The sequence below is a fragment of the Cygnus olor genome, chromosome 8, assembly GCF_009769625.2.
Source record: "Cygnus olor isolate bCygOlo1 chromosome 8, bCygOlo1.pri.v2, whole genome shotgun sequence".
Classification (NCBI taxonomy): Eukaryota; Metazoa; Chordata; class Aves; order Anseriformes; family Anatidae; genus Cygnus; species Cygnus olor.
Window position 1 is genome coordinate 11,225,602 of NC_049176.1, and position 19,713 is coordinate 11,245,314.

General features: G+C 48.3%; 1 protein-coding gene across 1 annotated transcript in view; it reads right to left on the reverse strand.

Annotated features, from left to right (window-relative positions):
• Window positions 1-19,451, reverse strand: part of XPR1 (xenotropic and polytropic retrovirus receptor 1) — a 100,317-nt gene extending 80,866 nt beyond the window's left edge. The window contains exons 1-2 of the mRNA XM_040565046.1: window positions 19,239-19,451; window positions 13,250-13,301 (exon numbers count right to left, since the gene is read on the reverse strand). Of these exons, the coding sequence (XP_040420980.1) occupies window positions 13,250-13,301; window positions 19,239-19,307 (121 nt within the window). The 5' untranslated portion in view covers window positions 19,308-19,451. The remainder of the gene's footprint in view (window positions 1-13,249; window positions 13,302-19,238) is intronic.
• Window positions 19,452-19,713: the final 262 nt, after the last annotated feature.

A 19,713-nucleotide genomic window follows, 5' to 3' on the forward strand; every position in this document is an offset into this window, starting at 1 on the left:
ACAGAAAAAGCAAAAAGATAGCCTTTCAACACAGCTACCTAAATACGGCCATTTAGGTGACAATATCTGGCTAAGTTACAAAAACTGGAAGGTATGGGGAAAAGACACAACATGAGTGCCTACCTGTAACACAAAAGGCAACTAATCTGTAACGTATTGCTGGTTTCATACTCCTCCATTTGAGAAAAATACACTGCTTAATAAAACAGACATAACAGTTCCTGGGCAGGTTTTACATTCAGACTGCTAATACAGGTGTGCCAAACAAAATCCCTCTTTTCTCCCTAAGAAAAGCGTTCTGAGAACCACAGAGGCTGTCCTATGTTCCCTACAGCTACCTGAAGATGAACTTTTTACCGCATACGTAACTACGTAAAAGATGGCTTTCCATTAAAAATAACCCAGTTGTTTGGGCTTTGAAATGCAAGAATAAATATTCCAAGAGAACAAACGACATCTCTGTTAAAAACAAAAAACCACAAAAACAAATTATTCACATTATGTCGACAATAAAGCCTGTCTGTTCAGGTAGGCCTGCTTCAGAGCTGCCACTTATCCCCGCTTGCCAGTTCAGTTTGTGGCAGCAGCATAATCCTCCCTCTCTGATCAGCTGCAAAACTGCTCGTCTTGAACAGGCAGATGTGGGGAACGGCCAAATTGTGCCATCAGTCTTCTCCCCAGAGCCTCCCCGGCCTCAAAGCGAGCACCAGACAGCAAGTAACAGAGCTGGCTTCCTGAATTAAAGATCAAAATATCTGTAAGTAAATGCAGGTTGCTGGTTATTAGCACCCAAACGGAGAGGTTTTTCTCCGACACGGCAGAAGGGACGGTGCCTGCCTAATGCCAGGCCCGCAGGCAGACCCCGTGTAGCAGTGCCAGGCACCCCGGCAGCGTCCTCTTTTCCAGCTCTTCTCAGAAACAGCCAAGGTCTTTGCAACTGAACTATGACCCTTCCTCTCCACCAGCAAACAGTCCCGCTAAGTGCAGCGGAGGATAAAACCCAGCAAACTCGCCGGCAGACAGCGTCCTCCCCGCTTTCTTTAGGCTTCGCTAGCCAGCTGAGCCTTCGCTTTCAGTGCTGAAACCCTCTTGCTGCCCCCCAACGAGGAAAACCGAAGCTGTGATAAGTCAGCTTTCAAACGAAGATCAGTGTACTGTTATCCAAAACAGATTAGCGTTGTGCAATTTGGAAGCTGCAAGTGCTCGGCAGCTGCACTCGCTTCCGACGGAGCAGAACTGAATTCTAACTACAACTCGGAAGCAGGACGTGGTATTAAAAACTCTGTGTCTCGGAAGATTAAGAACAGAACAGCACGACCAAATCCAAATCCATAAATAAGACTCCAACACCTTCTCTACAGAAAAGGTGCCACCCTGAACACGCTATTTATAAAGCAACAGGATCCAACAACGCTCAAGCACCCAAGCGCACTACTCATTTTTGCTAATTTCTGCAAATGAACTTACAATTAAGAGAGAACAACAAAATACCAGTTTTCAAGCAGGCCAAAACATTCTCTTCGCCTTGCCAAATGGCTGGAAAAAGTAAACATAAGAATGGGAACATAACTCATGGCGGCAGTTTTCTCCGTTCCTTTGCATTTTGAACAAACATTAGAGCCAAATATTTTCGTCTGAGGAAAACGTAATCCAAAGAGATGAAAGTACTGCAGTTACAGTTATGGGCTACTCCTAAAGCATGAAAAAAAGCTGTTTTGACATCGGGTAATAGTCTGAGAGGGTTGATTTTTATGACCTCTGCTTAAAAACCTCATAGCAGCCGAACCACACAAAGACTGCAAGGTCTGATGGATACCTGGAGAGCTCAAGGCAGTTGTGTGGTATCTGGTGCTAGCTCAGCTTCTTCCCCCTTTTTTTTTTTTTTTTTTTTTTAATTTAAAAGTATTTCAAGCAGGATCCCCTGTAATTGGTATAAAGGGACTGGAAGTAGTTGGAGGGTTTGGGTATCTTTATTCAGTATTCAAATACAATCACTCAAAGCCCACACCACCAGCCAGAATCTTGAGTTTCTTGTGTCGCTTCCCCTTGCTGCAGCAGAGAATCCCTCATTTATCTGCTTCTGCACGTGGTGTTTGTCCAACAAAGGCAACAGAAAAATTGACGTACTGGCTAGGAGCCATAACAGAAACTCTCCAAAAGATCAGCATAGGTGGAAGTCATAATGAGGAAAAGCATAAATCAGGAAGAGAATATCGCCACTAGCCTTTTTTTATCCACTCTGGATCACAGTGATTGATCCAGTTATGCACAGAAGAGCACACTACCCTAATATCCATTTCATATTTAATAGGTAAAGCTTCCAAACATCTCAAAATAATTATCATACTTGAGGCCAGCCACATGCCACAGTGGAACACTAACAAAAGAGGAAGAAAACAGAACAAAAACAAGAGCTGTGGCCAAGGATAAAAAGGGAAAGGAGTAGAAACATCTCTTCCCAAACCCATCCTGGTACAACCCATGTACCTCAACAACCATGAAATCACTCCTGAAATTAAAATAGGATGGCAAACTCTGCCGGCATATCCTGCTTACCATGAAAGCAGGATTCAGTAGAGTTACCTTGCACACAGGAGGCTGCAGAACTGCCATAATTACGGTCTGCTGCCTTTGGTTTCAAAATAGCCAATTAACAAATAGTTTCACACAATTTAGGTAGAGAGGCCCTAGCCTTTAAGCGCACACTGTAAAGCATTTGTGCGACTACTGAAATGCCAAGCGAAGGCTTTGGCAAGGCAGCTGCACTGCGTTAACCGGGGTAGGGGAACTTCTCAGCTGGCGACAAGTTCCTGCATCAGCAGTTCCTGCCTGACAGCTGGGCTGCGCCCGCCCCGGGATCCGTGTCCCCAGGGAAATGAATTCCACGTCTGATGACTAATTCATTACTCGGATTTGTGCTTAGGCAAGACCAGGCCCAGATCAGGCACCTTCCAACGCTGAATTCCTGCTCAGCCGGAAGGCGAGCGGGCGCGCATCTGCCCCATTAGCACGGCGCACATCAGCCCAGCTCCACCAGCCGGGAACGAAAGGCAGAACTGAATCCATAGGGGCTGGATGCAAGCAGGAGAACCAAATGGGAAATTGGTACAGATCAATTCTAACTGAGCTGCGTGCTGATTTCTGTAACTGGAGATGCTCGGTACCCCTGGAGCCTTTGAGACTCCTGGTTAAAGCCTTATTAAAGACACCAGTTGGGGAAGAAAAGGGGCCGTGCCCACTAGCCGGAGCCCAGAAGCAGCCTGGCAAGCTCCGCTCAGCAGCGTGGCTCAGGCACAGCCCAGCTGCAGGCAAGCAGAGGGACCTGGGCACCTCGTCGCCCCTCCTGCTCCTCCACGCTTTGAGGCTTCACCACCAAGAAGACATCTGCTGAAGAGAACGATGTTAAAGCTGTGGCAGGCTCCCCATTGCTCAAACTCACACCTGATATGGGGTATTTTTGCAGGGTCTGATGTGCTCACCAGAAACTGCAGCCAAGGTTATTACAGCAGATGCGTCTGACCAGGTGTGGCAAATGCTGCAAGCTTGGTATCCTGCCTCTCCTTTCTTCCTCCAGCTGCTAGAAAAGGAGGTTTCATTCAGGACCCATATTTTACCAACTTACCCTCTGAAACATGAAGTTTTAATGAACAAGTCTTACCAGCATCCTTCTAGAACTACAATATAAATAAATATTGTGTGTTAAGAACATCTCCTACAGCATCTGAAACCCAGAAATGAAGCCTCTGTACAGACAGCTATCATTTGTGAGTACTGATGCTAAGCCTGTTCAATCACAGAAGAGCCAAACGCGCTCTTTATCCTCCCTGGGAAGGCTTCCTTTCTCCTCTCTGGGCAGCCTTCTTGTCTCTAGGCAACTCAGTGAATTATAGCCTCTTAAAGGCTTTAAAAGGACATGAAACTTCCAAGAAACGTTTCCTTGCACCTGTGTTCACCAAGGTCAGAGCAGAACCAAGCCTTGACCCAGCTTCTAATGAAGGAATGCATTATCCTGTTACTGGACAGGGGGAAAATTGAACCTTTGTCTTGGATTGTCACGGAGTTCAAGGAACATTTGACACATACCAAGGAGCAAAAGGCTCTGAAGTAAGGCAGAACAACATATCAGGCTCTCAGATTGTTTATTTCCTCACCACACCTGATCGTTCCTACCTCTGATTATGGAAGACAAAGTCATACCGAAACGCTACGGTACACAACAAACTCCTTCAGCCTATTTATAGAATTTGCCTTATAGGTACATCAGCCAATCGTGCTCGTTATTACCCCATTTTGCTGCATTGCCTGTGACTCACTCCTACAGCTGTGCTCACGGGGAGCTGCCTTTGAAAAGCGTACCTGGGTTCACAGATCAGCAACCACAGCCACTGCTGCTGCCGCCCCAGCACTAAAAGACACTCAAGCCAACTCACTGAAATATCGACCGGCTAGAATAGGAAACGAAGCAAAGAATGAAGGTTTGGAGCAGTGAAGGCCGTTCTTCCTTGTAGCTGGCATATAACAGGATGGACAGCGAGACCTGCTGCTTGGTACCGAAGCGCTGGGTTTCGGCAGAGGCGAGGAGCTCGGTGTGGGACAGGTACGGGCACAGCAGCACCAGCGTGCAGCTCTGGGACAAGGCTGGTCCTGACTCTCGCCCATCTTTTCAGCTTCTCTGCACTTCAGCCCCCCCCCACACTGGGAGTGTTTATAAAAGCACGCTAATCAACGACAGGAAAAATAAAGCCAAGATTATAAACGCAGCCTGGAAGCCAAATTTACCTCCTGTTGCTATTTAGAAGGGGCACTTCAGCACACAAAGAATTCTCCCCCCAAGCCCCTCCCCAAAATACGTGCCTGAAGCTATATAGCACATGCAAAATAAATTGCATTTATATTGGTATGTTATGGCATGCAATTTCCCTCTTCCCAATCACACTGACTGCCTCCCTTGTTAAGTCAAATAGCCTGTCAGCTTCTCATCAGGAAGTAGAAATTGGTTTTTCCATCTCCTAGGAGATAAACAAGGCTTCCTCCTCTGCAGCGGGGAAGCTGATGCCGAGCCTGCAGCCCAAGGGCAGCGCCGCAGGCCGGGCTGTGCTCACCCGGGGGCTTTGCACGAGCGCAGCGGCTGTGCCCAGGGTGCTCCGTGCCCGCCGTGCTGCTCTTCGCCTCCCTGTGTGCAGCAATAACCACGCTCACAAGGAGATTTGTGTATTTTCACGGAGTTTTCTCTGTGGTTTGTAGCTCAGCATACACAACCTGGGCTTGCGGTGCTGCTGCCTTACTGCTAGGGACCTCTAGATGTTCTTGTGAAACCCTACGGGGGGGAAAACAGCCTGCACACTTCTCTGCAGCTTTCCTGAAGCTCCATCCCTTCGCAGCTCACCTGCTAACACAACCATTGGATTTGATTTTTATGTTTCACTTGTACTAATTCAGGGGAAAAGGTTACCACATTCAACAAAAATAGCATAAGGCGTTTGGAAATATATTCATTAGCTAAATGGCTGTATAATAATGGAATAATATGTATCATTTTTAATCTCAATTTTTTTAAACTGAGGCTTTGTAAAGCCGAGATGCTGCAATTTTGCAGTTTTAGACTATAACTAAAGATTGGGTATTTACAAAAAGCGTATTTGTATTTTTCAATAAGCCTATTATCCACTTTTACTCTAAAGGGGTCAAGCTGCAGGGCTACGGACACACTGTGAATAAAAGAGGCAAAGCGAGCCCAAGCCACCTCAATGACCAGCTCTTTAGTGACTAGCCGCCTTCTTACTTTAGGAATCAGGAGAAGGAAACATGACCAGGAGTGGGTTGACTTGTCACCACATCCTTACTAATTTTAAAATTACTTAAAGAGACAGACCTTCTCATGTTCTGAGAAGGTGATCGGCATAGCCACCGCACGGCACGGCCTTACAGCAGATGACAGTAACAAAACCGAGGGGCTGCTCAAGTAGGAGGGTCCCTGGGGACAGCCCTTGCTCCTCCTGCGCTGCAGCACGCAGAGCTGTCAGGACTCCACGGGGTACTGACAGCCTGGCCATTTTTCTGAAGCATCTTATAAGCAATTCTGGTGCAGAAGAATGAGATTTCCTTCCAGGGACAGCCTGCTCATTCCCTGCCCACAGCATGCATTTTTAAAGAGAGAAGAAACCCATCGAGTTTAATTCATATTGCATTATTCACCAAGTAGCTACAGTCTCATCCCAAATCTTAATTGTCTAATAATTCAAGCCACCTATTTCAAACACGGCTCCGAAGCAATGACTAGAGAGCCAGAGGCTGCCTCCTACACGCGCCGTAAATCTTGTTGTTACGATGTCTATCGCAGCCTTTTCTGAAAGGCAGCAATAAATACCGACCTCCTGTACGTACATGTGCATTGTTGCTTTACGGCTACAGCCAAGAGGCTCTTTGATGTTTTGCTGCTGTCCCAGGAGCGCTGCGCTGAAGGCACGCTTCTCTGTCAGCCTTCCAGCTTTGCGAACTCTTTTTCTGCTTTCCAACCCTCAAGTTCTGACCACTAACACAAAGCCTGGCACCTACCAGGTCAATTACAAACACCGTTAATTTCCCTAACCACTAAAAAGGCACCGTGCTGGCCTTTTTAAGCTACTGGAAGGCAAAAGCAGGAAGGGGAAAAAAAAAAGCATTTCTGATGTTGCCGTTACCCCACACCATTAAGGAACAATCTCCAGCCCTCCTGCAGCTGGACTGATAAGCAGTTTGCAGGCTTGCAAAAGAAACCTGCCTGTAGGTACAGCCCTTTCATACGGGCCAGCCAGATCCAGCTTTCCCTGCTGCCTTCTGAGCCACGTACAGCTCTTTGATTATCCCAGGTTTAACAGCTCTCAGTACCACAGGATGCTTAAAGAAAAAACAAAGCATACAGAACAAAACTAGCAAGCAATTAACTGCCCTTCTCCAGCCCCGGGAGCAGCCTGGAACCTGTGCTACGTGGTGCACTTGGGACTCGAGTCCCTCACCCAGTGTGAATGCCTGAGAGCGCTTTGAATCACAGAGGAAGTCCCCCAGAAACACATCACTGAGGGAGGAAAAGAAAAGAGAAAATAAAATAAAGGCGCGCTCAGCAGCGCCACGAGCTTGCCAGCTCGTGCAGGCAGACGAAGCAAAGCAGAGCAGGAGCTGGCCATGGAGCAATCCCTCCGAAGGTGAGAGGAGGTTCCCGGCCAGGGAGATTTGGCAAGAGATTTTGGAAGCATGAGATTTGGCAGCCCGTAGGAACCAGCAACCAGGAGCAAGGCAGGAACCTGAGCATGCCGGTGCCAAGGGGCAATCGCTTGGTCCTCAGTAAGTCTGAGCAAGTCCTGGTATCAGAGCAGTTGGGTCTGCACGGCTCCAAACGACAGAAAAAGGCACGTGGTGGTATCGAGCACAGCGCGGGCAGTGTCGGAGCTGACTTGCTGCAGGTATCATACCGCTTCTGACAGTGAGATTACTTATACATGAGAACAAGTCCGCTGCAATAACTTCCACTGAGGCATCCGTGCTCCGGATATTTTGGTGGCCATCCAGCTGTTCTCTCACACTACTCTCCAACCATACGTGCTGTTTACTTTTCAAATTTTATTGCCCTAGGTAAGAGACACCAGACATCACCTCCTCCTCTAAGCGCTGGTACACAGCCAGATTCTCCTGTCTGATGTTTGTGCGCTCTGGAAGCTAATATTTGCAATGAGCCCAACGACCCATTTTTCTAGAAAGCCCAGTACCTGGCAGAAGGTCTCCAACTGGGAACAGGACCACCATGGGATATTTTTTTTGAATTTAGAAAGCAATTATCAGTACAGAGGCCTCCAGACCGATTGGCACTGCACAGGATCCACGACCAGCTCCAAGGACACCGACCTTCAGCCACACGCATCCTTCAAAAGGACCCCGAGCCCCAGTCCTGTATGGGTGTGAAACAACCCAGAACGACGTGGTGAAACAAAAATAAAGCATTAATCTGCTTGTGGCTGCTTCGTGGTGGTGACGTGAAGCGGTTCTGCTGAAGCCTCGCTTAAACTCTCCCATGTCAACAAACCCTCAACCCACTACAAATAAGTTTATGCAATTGGAAAGAAACGTTTATTTTGACATAAAAAGAGGACAACTGTATATATACAGACAAACCCTAAGTCTTTGTTCAACCCTACAAGGCAAGGCTGCACATAATGAACAAGACCTGTCACAGTCTCTTAACTTCCCCTGGAAAAAACACGGTGTGAGTTCCCACATCCTATCTTACTCACTAGGAGTATTTATCACCCTGAAGAACGCTCTTTTGTTTATTTAGCAACAGAAATAAATCCAAACGACTCAAAGATCTTTAGCTGTCAGCTAACACGGCTAGCATATTACAAATTAGAGCAGGAACAAGGCTGTCACCACACAAGACACACTGCCAGTGCTGGCACATGGAGAACATCCCAAACTCGCACCTCTCGCTCTTCTCATCCAGAGCGAGCAAAGAGGTGAACTTGCAGAGCACGAGCACCAGCAGAGGATCTCCTTTGCCACTAAAGCTTTTCCCCTGTGAATCAAATTGTATTTAAAGTCACCTATTAATTTTGGTTTGGAGTTCAGTCTTCAAGCATTCCTACTCCTCGCTTCTTCTCTGTTACAGCGTTGCAGCTTCACACACGAGCAGCGATCCCTGTTCAAGCCATACCACTGGAATTTGGGATTGAGGTTAAGTGGAGTAAGTAATCTCCATAATAAGAGGATACAACGGAACGGTTCTGTGCCATCTGATATTATAACAGGATCTGTTTACACAAGTATTAAAGGCAGGTTAAACTTCAATATCTGAAAGACAAATATTCTAGGAAATAATATTTAGAATGGACCCTGTCCATTCAAGCAGATAATCAGAATGAATAATTTACAGCCACACTTTCATCTCTGCTGCAGCTGGGAAGAGCTGAATCCTAAGGAGCTTGGGGAGATGCCGACACATCTGCCCAGCAAGTGGAATAATCAGGAGGACGCCGGTGGTCCAGTAACCTGTTTTACGTGGGGAAGACTCAGACAGGCATCTGTAGGAGGAACGAGGAATGCAGAAATCAACAGGCTCGTGGCGAGGTCAGTATTTTGTGCTTTTGCGATAGGGCATGTTCTGCCTCAAAAAACAAGCACCACACTGTATTTTCACCTCTAAGTTGTCCCAGCTTCTTCCCGAGAGGAGGTGAGGATGGGTGCCTGCTGCCACCGAGCCGGCACACTCGCACGCAGACCCTGCGGCCCGTCCATGAGGCTCAGAAGCTGAGAAGGACGTCCTGGCAGCACCGATCTGCTCAGAGTGGTTCACTAACAGGAACTAGCACGTAACAAACAGCTAACAAAGCATTCTCCAGAAATTCAAGCAAGTCCTGTCGTACAACTGGGAATCAAGCATCATTTGACACATTTTTCAGTGATGTGGATGAGATCGAATTAGCAGACTACATACTAATTCTGTACAGATGTGGAAGGATGGTGCAGTTTCAGTGGAAAGCCTCATAAAAAGATGAGGGGAATCTAGAAGCGTAGCGCTGGCACGGAGAAAACTGTCATTACAAAGTACACAAACAGGGGGAAAAAAAAGTCAGATCTTTGAGCAGATTAAAGAAACCTACGTGTGCAACTAGCAACCGCCAAAAAAAGACATGCAGACAGTCTGGTAGGATTCTGATGAAAGACAGGGAGCCAAAGCACCTTGCAGACTGCCTGCTCCTGCAGAAGGCAGGCTACAGCTGTAAACAGTCTTCTCCTGCCATACAGCTTTGATAGCTTTTTACTTATTCACATCTGTTTTTTCATTGCTACTTAATAGTACAGTCTGTGTTCGCAACCTGAAGATGGGAAAGAACAGACGTAGGTATGAGTCAATTTAGCACAATGAGAGGGGTCACCATGGAAGCAGGTAACCAGCAGAGTAAGAATGCCACAATTTCGATCCAAGATCCTCTTCACAGCAACACTTCTCCCACTAGAATAGCAGCAGCACCATCAGCTGCACAGCCTGTGAGTCATTCTGAAGTTTGCTTTGTTTACCCATGTCCCAGCCACAGGCAGGAGATTCCCAAATACGAACCCAGTAACTGCTGTTAACGGGGGGTGGTTCACCCATTGCTTGCCTCGCCTACTACTTACACCATGCCTTCAGTGATCAGCATGTTTTAAACAGCTCCCAAGTGCTCCCAGCATACTACTAAGCATAGGAAGCGTTCCTGTATGCATAGAAATTTTACCAACCGATACAATAAGCAGCCTGCAGCAGAAATCGAAGGAACTCATTCACAAATCCTGAATTACACGCGTAGCGGAGCAGCGTAAAACCTAGGAACAGCCTTGGCTTTGGCACACAAAGCTCCCTTCACGGCCCGATGTACTGGCTGAAGATTAGCTCTACAATACATCTAAGGTAAATCAAAACCAACTGCGCACGTCCACAGCATCTGGGATCAACGAGATCAAATGAATTTTAGTTAAACCAGGCTAAAATGAGATTTACGCTAGGCTCACGCAGGGTAGGTGGTTTTTAGTAGCACCCTGCTGTAGTTTCTGTGCTAAGCTCAAAGGAACGGAAAAGCATCCTCCGCAAAATCCACGTTAAACTGGAAACGTGCAGGCCAACAGGCAGCCCCTGGCAATACCTGCTCCATCCCCTTTGAAGTACCAGGAACCTGCTCCATCTGCTCTGGCAGGGACGAGGGAAGTGTTTCGGGCACAGCCTGCGTGCAGTCGCACGGTAACCCCAGCATAAGGCTTCGCTGAACCATGCAAACCTTCCCTACAGCTGCAGCTGGTGGCAGGACATCTGTCATCCTGTTACCTCAGCGCTCCCGTTGTCAATGGATGGATAAAGGATCCGCTGCCTCAGATACAGCTGCCCTCGCAGATCCAACAGCTCAACCAAACCAGTTCAAACAGCCTGGCCTTGACCTAAGACACACTCGATTTTTAGAGAGGGAGTCAGAAAATAAGAAGCAAACCAGATTCTAAGCAGAGAGAAAAAAGGGAGGGAATTAGCACACTGCAAACAAACTTAGAAAGAAAAACCAAGCCACCCCGCACGCACTCCCATACCACTTAACTAACAAAAGGTGCAGGAATTAGGATAGCTGCTCCCTACTTAAAAGCTGCTCAGGCAAGACAGAGACAAATCTGAGCAGTTCAAAACAGTTTGGATCACTTTGTTCTCTACAGTGCAGAGGAAGAGATCTGATCTCGAAATAATGAGCAGAAGATGCTTTTCATAACTAGCACGATGTTAAGTCATTATTTTCCTTTTTGTTGATGTTTTGAAAGCATCAAAGGAGGCAGAAGCAGAAGTTTAAATTTTAACATTTAAAAAACAACATAAATATATTAAACCTTTTTATTCTTCCCTTCCCAAGCGTGTTTAGACACAAACATTACAGTACATACAGAACATCATTATATCACAATGAGCAAGGGAAAAAAAAAAAAACACAAAATGCTGAATTACACACTTTGGAGTTTTGTTGTGTGAAGCTATCCACCTGTGCCTTACCCATAAGAAACTTTAGGAACTAAAATGCAAAGGATCTGCACGTCCCATCCATTTTAAGATGCACAAAGTCCCACCCTGTTGGTGAAACAGTCACACCTAGGGAAGGAACACACAAGGCAAGGAGCTTCTGGCTTCACTTGGAGCACACCCTGCAGCCGTGAGTTACCCCACAGCAACCCCTGTGCCCACAGGGCAGGCCCTGCGGAAGATGCTCGACCTCTCCTGCAGGACCCGAGGAGGTGGCTCACCCGTCCCTCAACCCCAACTGATCCCGGGAGCTCAGCTCCACCTGAAGCTCAGGGGCAAAGCCGCCCTGAAATTCCAGCAGAACCCAGCACCTCATCCTCAAACATCACACCACAAAGTTTTATTTGCTCCCACTGTTGATAACGCACTGACATAAAAAAAAAGAACCTTGTAAACGCTCCAGCCTTCTATAAAACTGATGCTGTGTTACTTTTTCCCCTCAACAAAACCAGTAAACTGTCTTTAGGAGTTAATAAAGATGGTCGGTTTGGCCTACACAAAACATAGAAAACGTTTTGTGCTGTCTGGGGGAGAGATCCTCCAGGTTTGTGGGTTTTCAGGCAACTTTGTCACTCAAAAGGTACAAGCAGGACTTCCCCCTTCTGTCAGTGTATTGTTTGCAAGCTGCATGTGTGTTTTCCAAAGCCCACACGCTTTACCCATGTAGTTCAGATGCTGCCAGCACCACAACCGCCTGCCGGTAGAAATTCAGTTCCAGGACCCGCAAGTTAAGAGCAAAGGGTGCAACTGATTTAACAAAGTGAGTGGGCTGAGACAAATAAGCAGCCAAGTGTCAGGTTAAATCTAAGAGTTACACCTGTCTGAGCATTGCCTCAAGGAAGTTTTCGGCTCAGACTGCACCTCTGAAAAGCATCACTAAATATTGCCCCGTCACAGCCCCATTTTGTCTATTAACCATCGCAATTCTAAAATTCTCGTAAAAGAGCAAGTAGAGTTAAACCCAAATATAGTATTTCACATTCCACTAACGAAAGCACGGAGGTCAAAAACAGTTTGAAATCCACAGGAAGGGCAAATAAGTAAGGACCGAAGCAACCTAAACTATTCGGTACTTCAAAGACAACAAACGGAAGAAGAGAATAAGGCTATAAAGGACTCTGTGGAGAACTACCGCACTTATCACTTAAACTATTCAAAATGCAGAGAGCTTAATACCATATGCTGTATTAAAATCACTCATCTATAGGATTCAGTGGCAATAAACACATTCAAACACAAAATATACTCATGCCAACATACGAGAGGTAGCACAGCATTCAGGGAGCGCCCGGGACGAAAGGACAAGACTCTCACAGCTCCAGCCACCGGTGACAAACCAGGAGCCAGTGTCTCTCCAGCACAATTACCTCCCGAAGCCGCTAGCTGCCCCAGGAAAACAAAGGTCTATTCTCAAGCGATGAGGAAAGTACTTCCACCAGTGAATGTCCTTATAAGCAAGAGGAATCCAGCTGTTGAAGTCCCAGGCTATACAGAGACAGCTATTGTTCTGGTGACAGAGGACAAAGAGTCCTAACAATCAAAAATAGCTTGCAGGCTGTGAAGGGCCAAGCGGTTGCCCATCAGTGTATTAAGTTTACCAATTTTGGAGGACTGAGGACAGAAAAGTAACTCTACTGTGTGCCCAGCATCCAATGCCAAGAAAAACACGATGCTCAGTTGCAGTTCGCTTACCTTCTATAGAAGGGGCCTGGTCCACAGCTGCATATAGCATCTCTTTCAAAGCCTGGAGGGGAGAGAGAGAACAAGGAATGCTGTCAGCAGCAACAACAACAACAAAAAATACATTGTTTTGATAAGCCTGTTTGAAAACAAAAGCAATTAAAGTCCTTTTATCCCTCCAGACTGACACCCAAAGCTACAGAACGTGATGTCGGTGCTATTACACGCATCTCTGTTAACAAAAGAAACACGCGTTCACGTTTATTGACTGCTTCAAAGGCCTGTTACCTTGCTAATCTACAAAATTTATCCCAACCGTATTTATAAACATCTCCCTTTGGAAGAAATGCTTCCCAGTTGGTAGGACGTTAAAGGTTTCATAGAAATACAAACTGTGGGATGACATAGAAAGGAGTTTGTGAAGACAAACGGAGGAACAGCAGCGGCAGGGATTTAGCGCTGTTACATAGTACAGCGGTACAGAAATGCACGTCTATTCTGAGAGCTGAAGAGGACCTCATGGACCAGACCAGGGAGCCACAGGAGGCTGCCTCCTCTGGAGAAGGACACCGAAGGGCACAGGCAGCAGAGGCCAGAGCTACTAGCCAGGCCCTCGCCCCGCGGAGGAGGCAGCGTGCTGCTCCTGGGGATGGCTGGAGCCAAGGGCTAAAGGTGTGCGCTGTTGCGCATCACAAGCGCGTGCAGGAATCAAGTAACTTGGATCCTGTGGCTGGTGGAGTAACTCAAAACGTAATTTTGGAACTGGGGGCAACTAGGAAAGGTCCATTCCTACTGCAGGACATTCATTTACACACACCGCATCACTTGGTGAGGAGAGGCATCTTAACTCGCACAGAGAGCACGAGCATGCTTTGCAAACTCCTGCTGCACGAATTGCGTTTTATTCCTGGACTTTTGGGCCTCCAGAAATCTAACACACAAAAGCCATTCGGGTCTTTCAAGCTTCCTGCCCCTGCCTCCCGTTACCCAGCAGGTCCCAAAGCTCCACAACCCCTCCGCTTCTTGTGCCCCTCTCCCTCCCCCAGGGAGAACATCCCAGCCTCCGACAGCTGCCCTAACACCCCCACGGGAAAAACCCCACGCTCAGCAAGTAGAAGCTCAGCACTGTTGTAACATGGGTTATGAGCCTGCTAAGTAAATATAAGGTCTAAAGGACACGTCTGTTTATCACGGGCTATCATAGGTGGCCGGTGAAACAGGCAGCTCAGACATCTCTCAAAGGTCTCGTTCCCAAGTCCACAGAGGTCTCAACAAAGGTCACTTGCATAATTGTTTTCCCAGCTAAGCCGTTGCTGAATGATCCTCATTCCAGTGACACAGCTCTCTCCTTCCCTCGGTTCTGTTTCCATTCCTCCCCAACACCGGCCGCTCCGTCCCCTTCCTCCCATGACTCACCGCCCGCAGCGCGTGACCCGGTTCCATGCATCGAGTGGTCAAAAAAAAAAAAAAAAAACCAAACCGACCACAAGCCACCTTCCCCTTTTCCACCCTGCTCGTCATCCTTGCCTACCTGTAACTTTTTCCACGAACCGGTGCCGCACGAGGCAGGAGAAACAACCCCAAAGAGACAGCAGGTGGGAAGCCACCCCGTACCCCAGAGGGGCGGCACGCTTCCCATCGCCGCTCTCATCGGCCCCTTAGCGAGGAGGGACCAACGCCGGAGGTCCCGTGGGCAGCAGACCCGACACCAGCCCCTGGAGGCGAGGGTGAAACCCAGCACATTTAGTCGCCTGTCCACAGAGCTGTTCCAAAAAGCCACCCATCACCGTCAGCTCCACGTGTTTAAGAATTACTCCTCCAGCCCTCAAATGAAACAAAAACATGGGGTGGTTTGGTTTTTATTGTTTGGGTTTTTTTTTAAATTGTGCTTCTAACACACCTTGTATAAACTTACATACACATATATCAGACAACAAAGCAGAAAGAAAACACACTTAAAAACGCAACTGTCAAGCCACAGCAGTGAGCAGATTCAAGGACAAAAGCCTTAAAACGCTGGAACAAAGCAGCTGGTTTAAGTGACTAGCTTGCAGGCTGCTAATGCTCTCCTAAGCTCGTCCGCTAGCACCCAGAAGGACAACTAGTGAAATAGCACAACAGATTTGTGTCAGGAGGTGGCAAGCTTGGGTGCGAACTGCCTATCATGAAGCACTGTTTGAAGAGCAGAGCTGGCCACGTCCCAAAAACTGAGAGACTGCTCCTGGAAGAGGCTGAAGACGAGCAGGCTACGCGCACGGCGGCTTTCGCTTTCCACGCCTACTTCCCGCTGCAGGCTTTGTCGCAGAGAAATGATTCTTAAAACTCCACAACCTGCTTCCTCTACCCAAGGGGGAAAGCAGTTAACACCCGAAGTCTCCTTTAGAAGGGGAAAAAAAAAAAAATCACCTGCTCCTACATCCTACCATCTCTCCCACCAAGTTCGGGCCTGGAGTAACTGTTCCCATTCTCCTCCTTCCCCAGAGGCTGGGATTTCAGAGGTATTAAACACTTGTTGTTTTCAAACATCAGCTAGTTGCTTTTTTCTTCAGAACCCCCCACAGCAGGGGGGTGGAATTAGAAGATCTTTAAGGTCCCTTCCAACCCAAACCATCCCACGATTCTAAGAACTTTTCCCAAGAATTGGTGGATACTTCTCAGCCTTCCCTGCTCTAGCAGAGTGCACAGCAGTGAGTTAAATACGCAGGGAAACATAAGTGTAAATAGACTACGTGCTGAAGAGACTTTTAAGAGCTCACTAAAGAGACTTCTGCACCCAGATAAACAAATTCAGGCCAGATAAACTGACACAAAACTGCCATCTGGCAACTGTAAAACTCCACCGAGTTCCCAGCAGACTGACAGGCACACATATACTTGTGTCGGGAGGCCTGAGCAGACTGAGCAATGCTCTCCTCCTTCTCCTGCAAGCACTTCAGAGAGGTACACACTGGCAGAGGAAATTTGCATCATGATTAAGGATAAACAGAGGCCCGGCAATCCAACAGTTCCACTGCATCTACAAATGCACATTAAATGCAGTAAAGAATGGGTTTAGAAAGAAAGCATCAGCTGAAATTCAACTGTGAGTCACCTTAATTTGTTCAATTCTATGTTAAAAAGCAAATTCTGTTGTCTGACACAAAGATGGGATTTTGTTTCGTCTCATGTTTTCACACCGAAGGAATCAAAGAGTAAAGGAAGGGTTCAAAACCTAAGGTTTTAAGGCAAGCAGCAGTGCTGGAGCGAGCCTTTACCCCGCTGGGGAGGCCACTAGCTCTGCAGACAACAGGGTGCCAGACTCCCCAAGCCAAGGCGCTCGGACCTGGCCTTAGCACAGAGAGGGCAGCAGGTGCAAATCTAAAGATGTGAGCAATCTTTAGAGTGAAAAGTCAAATCAAGTCAACCGAGGTTTTTGTAAAACACCGTGTTAATGCTCACTCAGTCACGGCCCATGTCTTTGTGAAAAGCTGAACGAGACGGAGCAGCACGCATCACCATTCTTCTTTTTCACATGCCAACTGCTCTTTTTTTAAAAGCAGACACACAGTAATGGCACTGCAGTGCTTTTGCTGAAAAAAAAAATAAGAATCCAAGCTATAGGTATCGAAGTAGATCTTTTTCCTTGTTTAGACAGGGAAAAATCTATTCATTTTCATTAAACTCTTCCATGGACCAAGTACCCGCCCCAAGTCCGGGCAACTTGCACACTTCCTACAATCACAGTTACAGTAATTAAACGGGTCACTGTTTGAGGGAAAGATCGCATTACTGATAAGAACTCGGAGGGCTGCAGATCACTGAAGACCATCTGAAAGTGAAACTACACGTTCAGATATTTAAAACATTGCCTCATTCTTCTTCTTGACATCATCAGCAACAGATTACACCCTCCTAGCTTTATTGGCCATTTGTGCAAGGCAGAGCTCCTTGTAGCCTCGCTTGTCTTCAAACCAGAGCCTTCTCACCTGCAGAGGACCTCAGGGTCTTACAAGACTTAGGGGCTGCGTGAAAGTCACCTGCTCTCCAATGGAAAAAGCTACGGACATCAGAGCTGACAAATCAGATGACTACATGTAAGCCTTATCAACAGAATGCCTTGAAGACAATTGCTATTCCATCTTCGAGTCCTTTCATTATCATCACTAACCTGTCGTGGTAAGTCCCTGCAAACGGGACTGATCTTTTCCGAGTTAAACACAACGGGATCTCTCACTCCGAAATGGTAACTGATTACTGCTTTAATTAAGGAGAAGATATAAACTGTCAAATAAAAAACCACGTTAAGATATTTAAATGAATTATACACATACATTTTTAGAAAAAAATTACTACGATGCACAACGTAAGAAGTATTGCACACAAATAATGAAAGCAACATTTGCCAAGCAACAGCTTGGCATTTCGCTTGACAACGGAGGGTTGCATGCTTCTTGCCTCGAGTATCACCAACAAGTAAACCAAGGTAGCGCCACGCTCCACACGACCACCAGTCACTGAATAGTAAATGCCAGACTATTGCACTACTGGAATATGCATGAGCAGCAGGCTGACTCACGTTCAGCCAGCTACAAGGCTAACAAAGAGTTTTGAAACTTACTACTAAAAGGGAGGGTGGGGTTTTTATTTTAATTCACTCAATATTCAGCTATCGCTATCTGTCCAACGAAGAGAACGCTATGTCTAGAAAGGGAAACATCTATAAGGAAGATTTTACTGAAATCTACCTTTATTTTAAACTGGGATGGGGGAAGGGAGAAGGAGAGAATATCAGTGCCCTAGTTAAAACATCTGAAAATTAACCTCCTGTAATGAAAGCAGCGGCCAACGCGCAGCAGAGTTCTTCACGCCTTAATCGAGGTGTCATAGTTCGCTGGGTCTCCTTCACCCTCCCTCGACTTCCATCTGGTCAGCCAGGAGCGAAGCCTTCTGCACATCTTTTTTCCTCCTTGACTTCCCCTCCAGCCCCACCTCCGAGCCTTCCCTTAGGACCACACGCAAGTTTTCTGCTCCCAAAAGCAGAAAACAACCCCGAGAGCTCTCGCACAGATAATCCATCGGAGACCCGATGCAGAACTAATCTGGTACCGTACTGAGACAATGGGCACCCTCCTTCGCAAAAACTGATGCGTTACTTGGGCAGCTCGTTTGCAAATAACTCAGGTAGATCACGGTTTTGTTCTAAAGTGAAACCTGCCTGCAGTTTTTCTTTAAACATCCATTCCTTTGCACTCAGGTAATGGAAAACAAAGGAGTGGTCAAAAGGGAAGATATAAACTTTTCAAGTCCGACAAGAATAACACAGCAAGCTAAGATAAACACGGTTTCCTTGCGAGAGCAGACAGCTTCATAGGGATATGAGAAATAAATCACTATTGTGGTCCCAGAGAGAAAACCCTGGCCCTCGAACGATAACAAGCGTTGAGTGTTTTTTCTGCCTGGCTCAGCGGGTCAAGAAGCCCGCTGCCGACGGCTCTCCTGGAATCAGCTTTCAGCCAGCCAGGTTTAATTATTACTCGCGGAGATGACCGGTGCTGCTGGGGAAGAGTATCTCGAAGCGGTGACAGCGAAATAAGCAGCGGTTTTACCGGGGATAACGGCCTCCCTGAGCACCAGCCACCAGCCCAAAGCCTTCCAGCGGGCAGGAGCCCGGGCTGAGCTGTTGAGGTGTCAGCGCGACCTTCCCACAGCAGGCACCGGGGGCTGCAGGGGGAGGGCCCGGGCCAAGCCCAGCACCCCCAGAGGGGGCTGGGGGAAGCTCGGGGGGGAGCCTCCGGTACCGGGCTCCACGAGAAGGTGCTGCCTTGGGGTTATTTCTGATTCACCCCCCGTTCTTCTGACCTTCCCGCTAGGCCGAGAGGGTAGAGGAGAAAACGGGCTGGGCGCGGACAGCCCCCGCGGCCCCATCCCTCCGCGCTGCCCCTCGCTGAGGGGAACGGCGGCGGCCTCCCCACCCCCGGCCTGCACCCCCCTCCCGGTGGGACCGGGCAGGGGCAGCCCCCACCTCATACTGGATGTACTGCTTCCGCCACTCGGGGGTGATGTGCGCCGCCAGGTGCTCGGCGAACTTCATCCTGCCGCCGCCTCCTCCTCCTCCTCCTCCTCCTCCTCCTCCTCCTCCGCCGCCGCCGCCTCGCTCGCTCCGAGCCTCTTCAGCGGCGCCTGGCCGCCAACGGGCCGCCGCCGCCGGTACTGGGGGGCGGGGGGGGGCCTCCGCCGCCGCACATGGGCCCCCGCCCGCCCGCCCCGCCGCTCCTCAGGCGCCGCCGCGGGGCCTCCTCCTCGGCTCGGCTCGGCTCGGCTCGGCTCGGATCGGCTCAGCTCAGCGCCGCCCCGCCGCTGCCGCCGCCTCCCCGGCCGCCGCCGCCGCCGCCATCTTGACGCCCCGCCTCCCCGCCCCGCCCCGCTGCCCACCCCGCCGCCGGCACGGCCGCGTCGCCACGGCAACGGCCGGCACCGCCCACCGGGGGGCGGGGTTT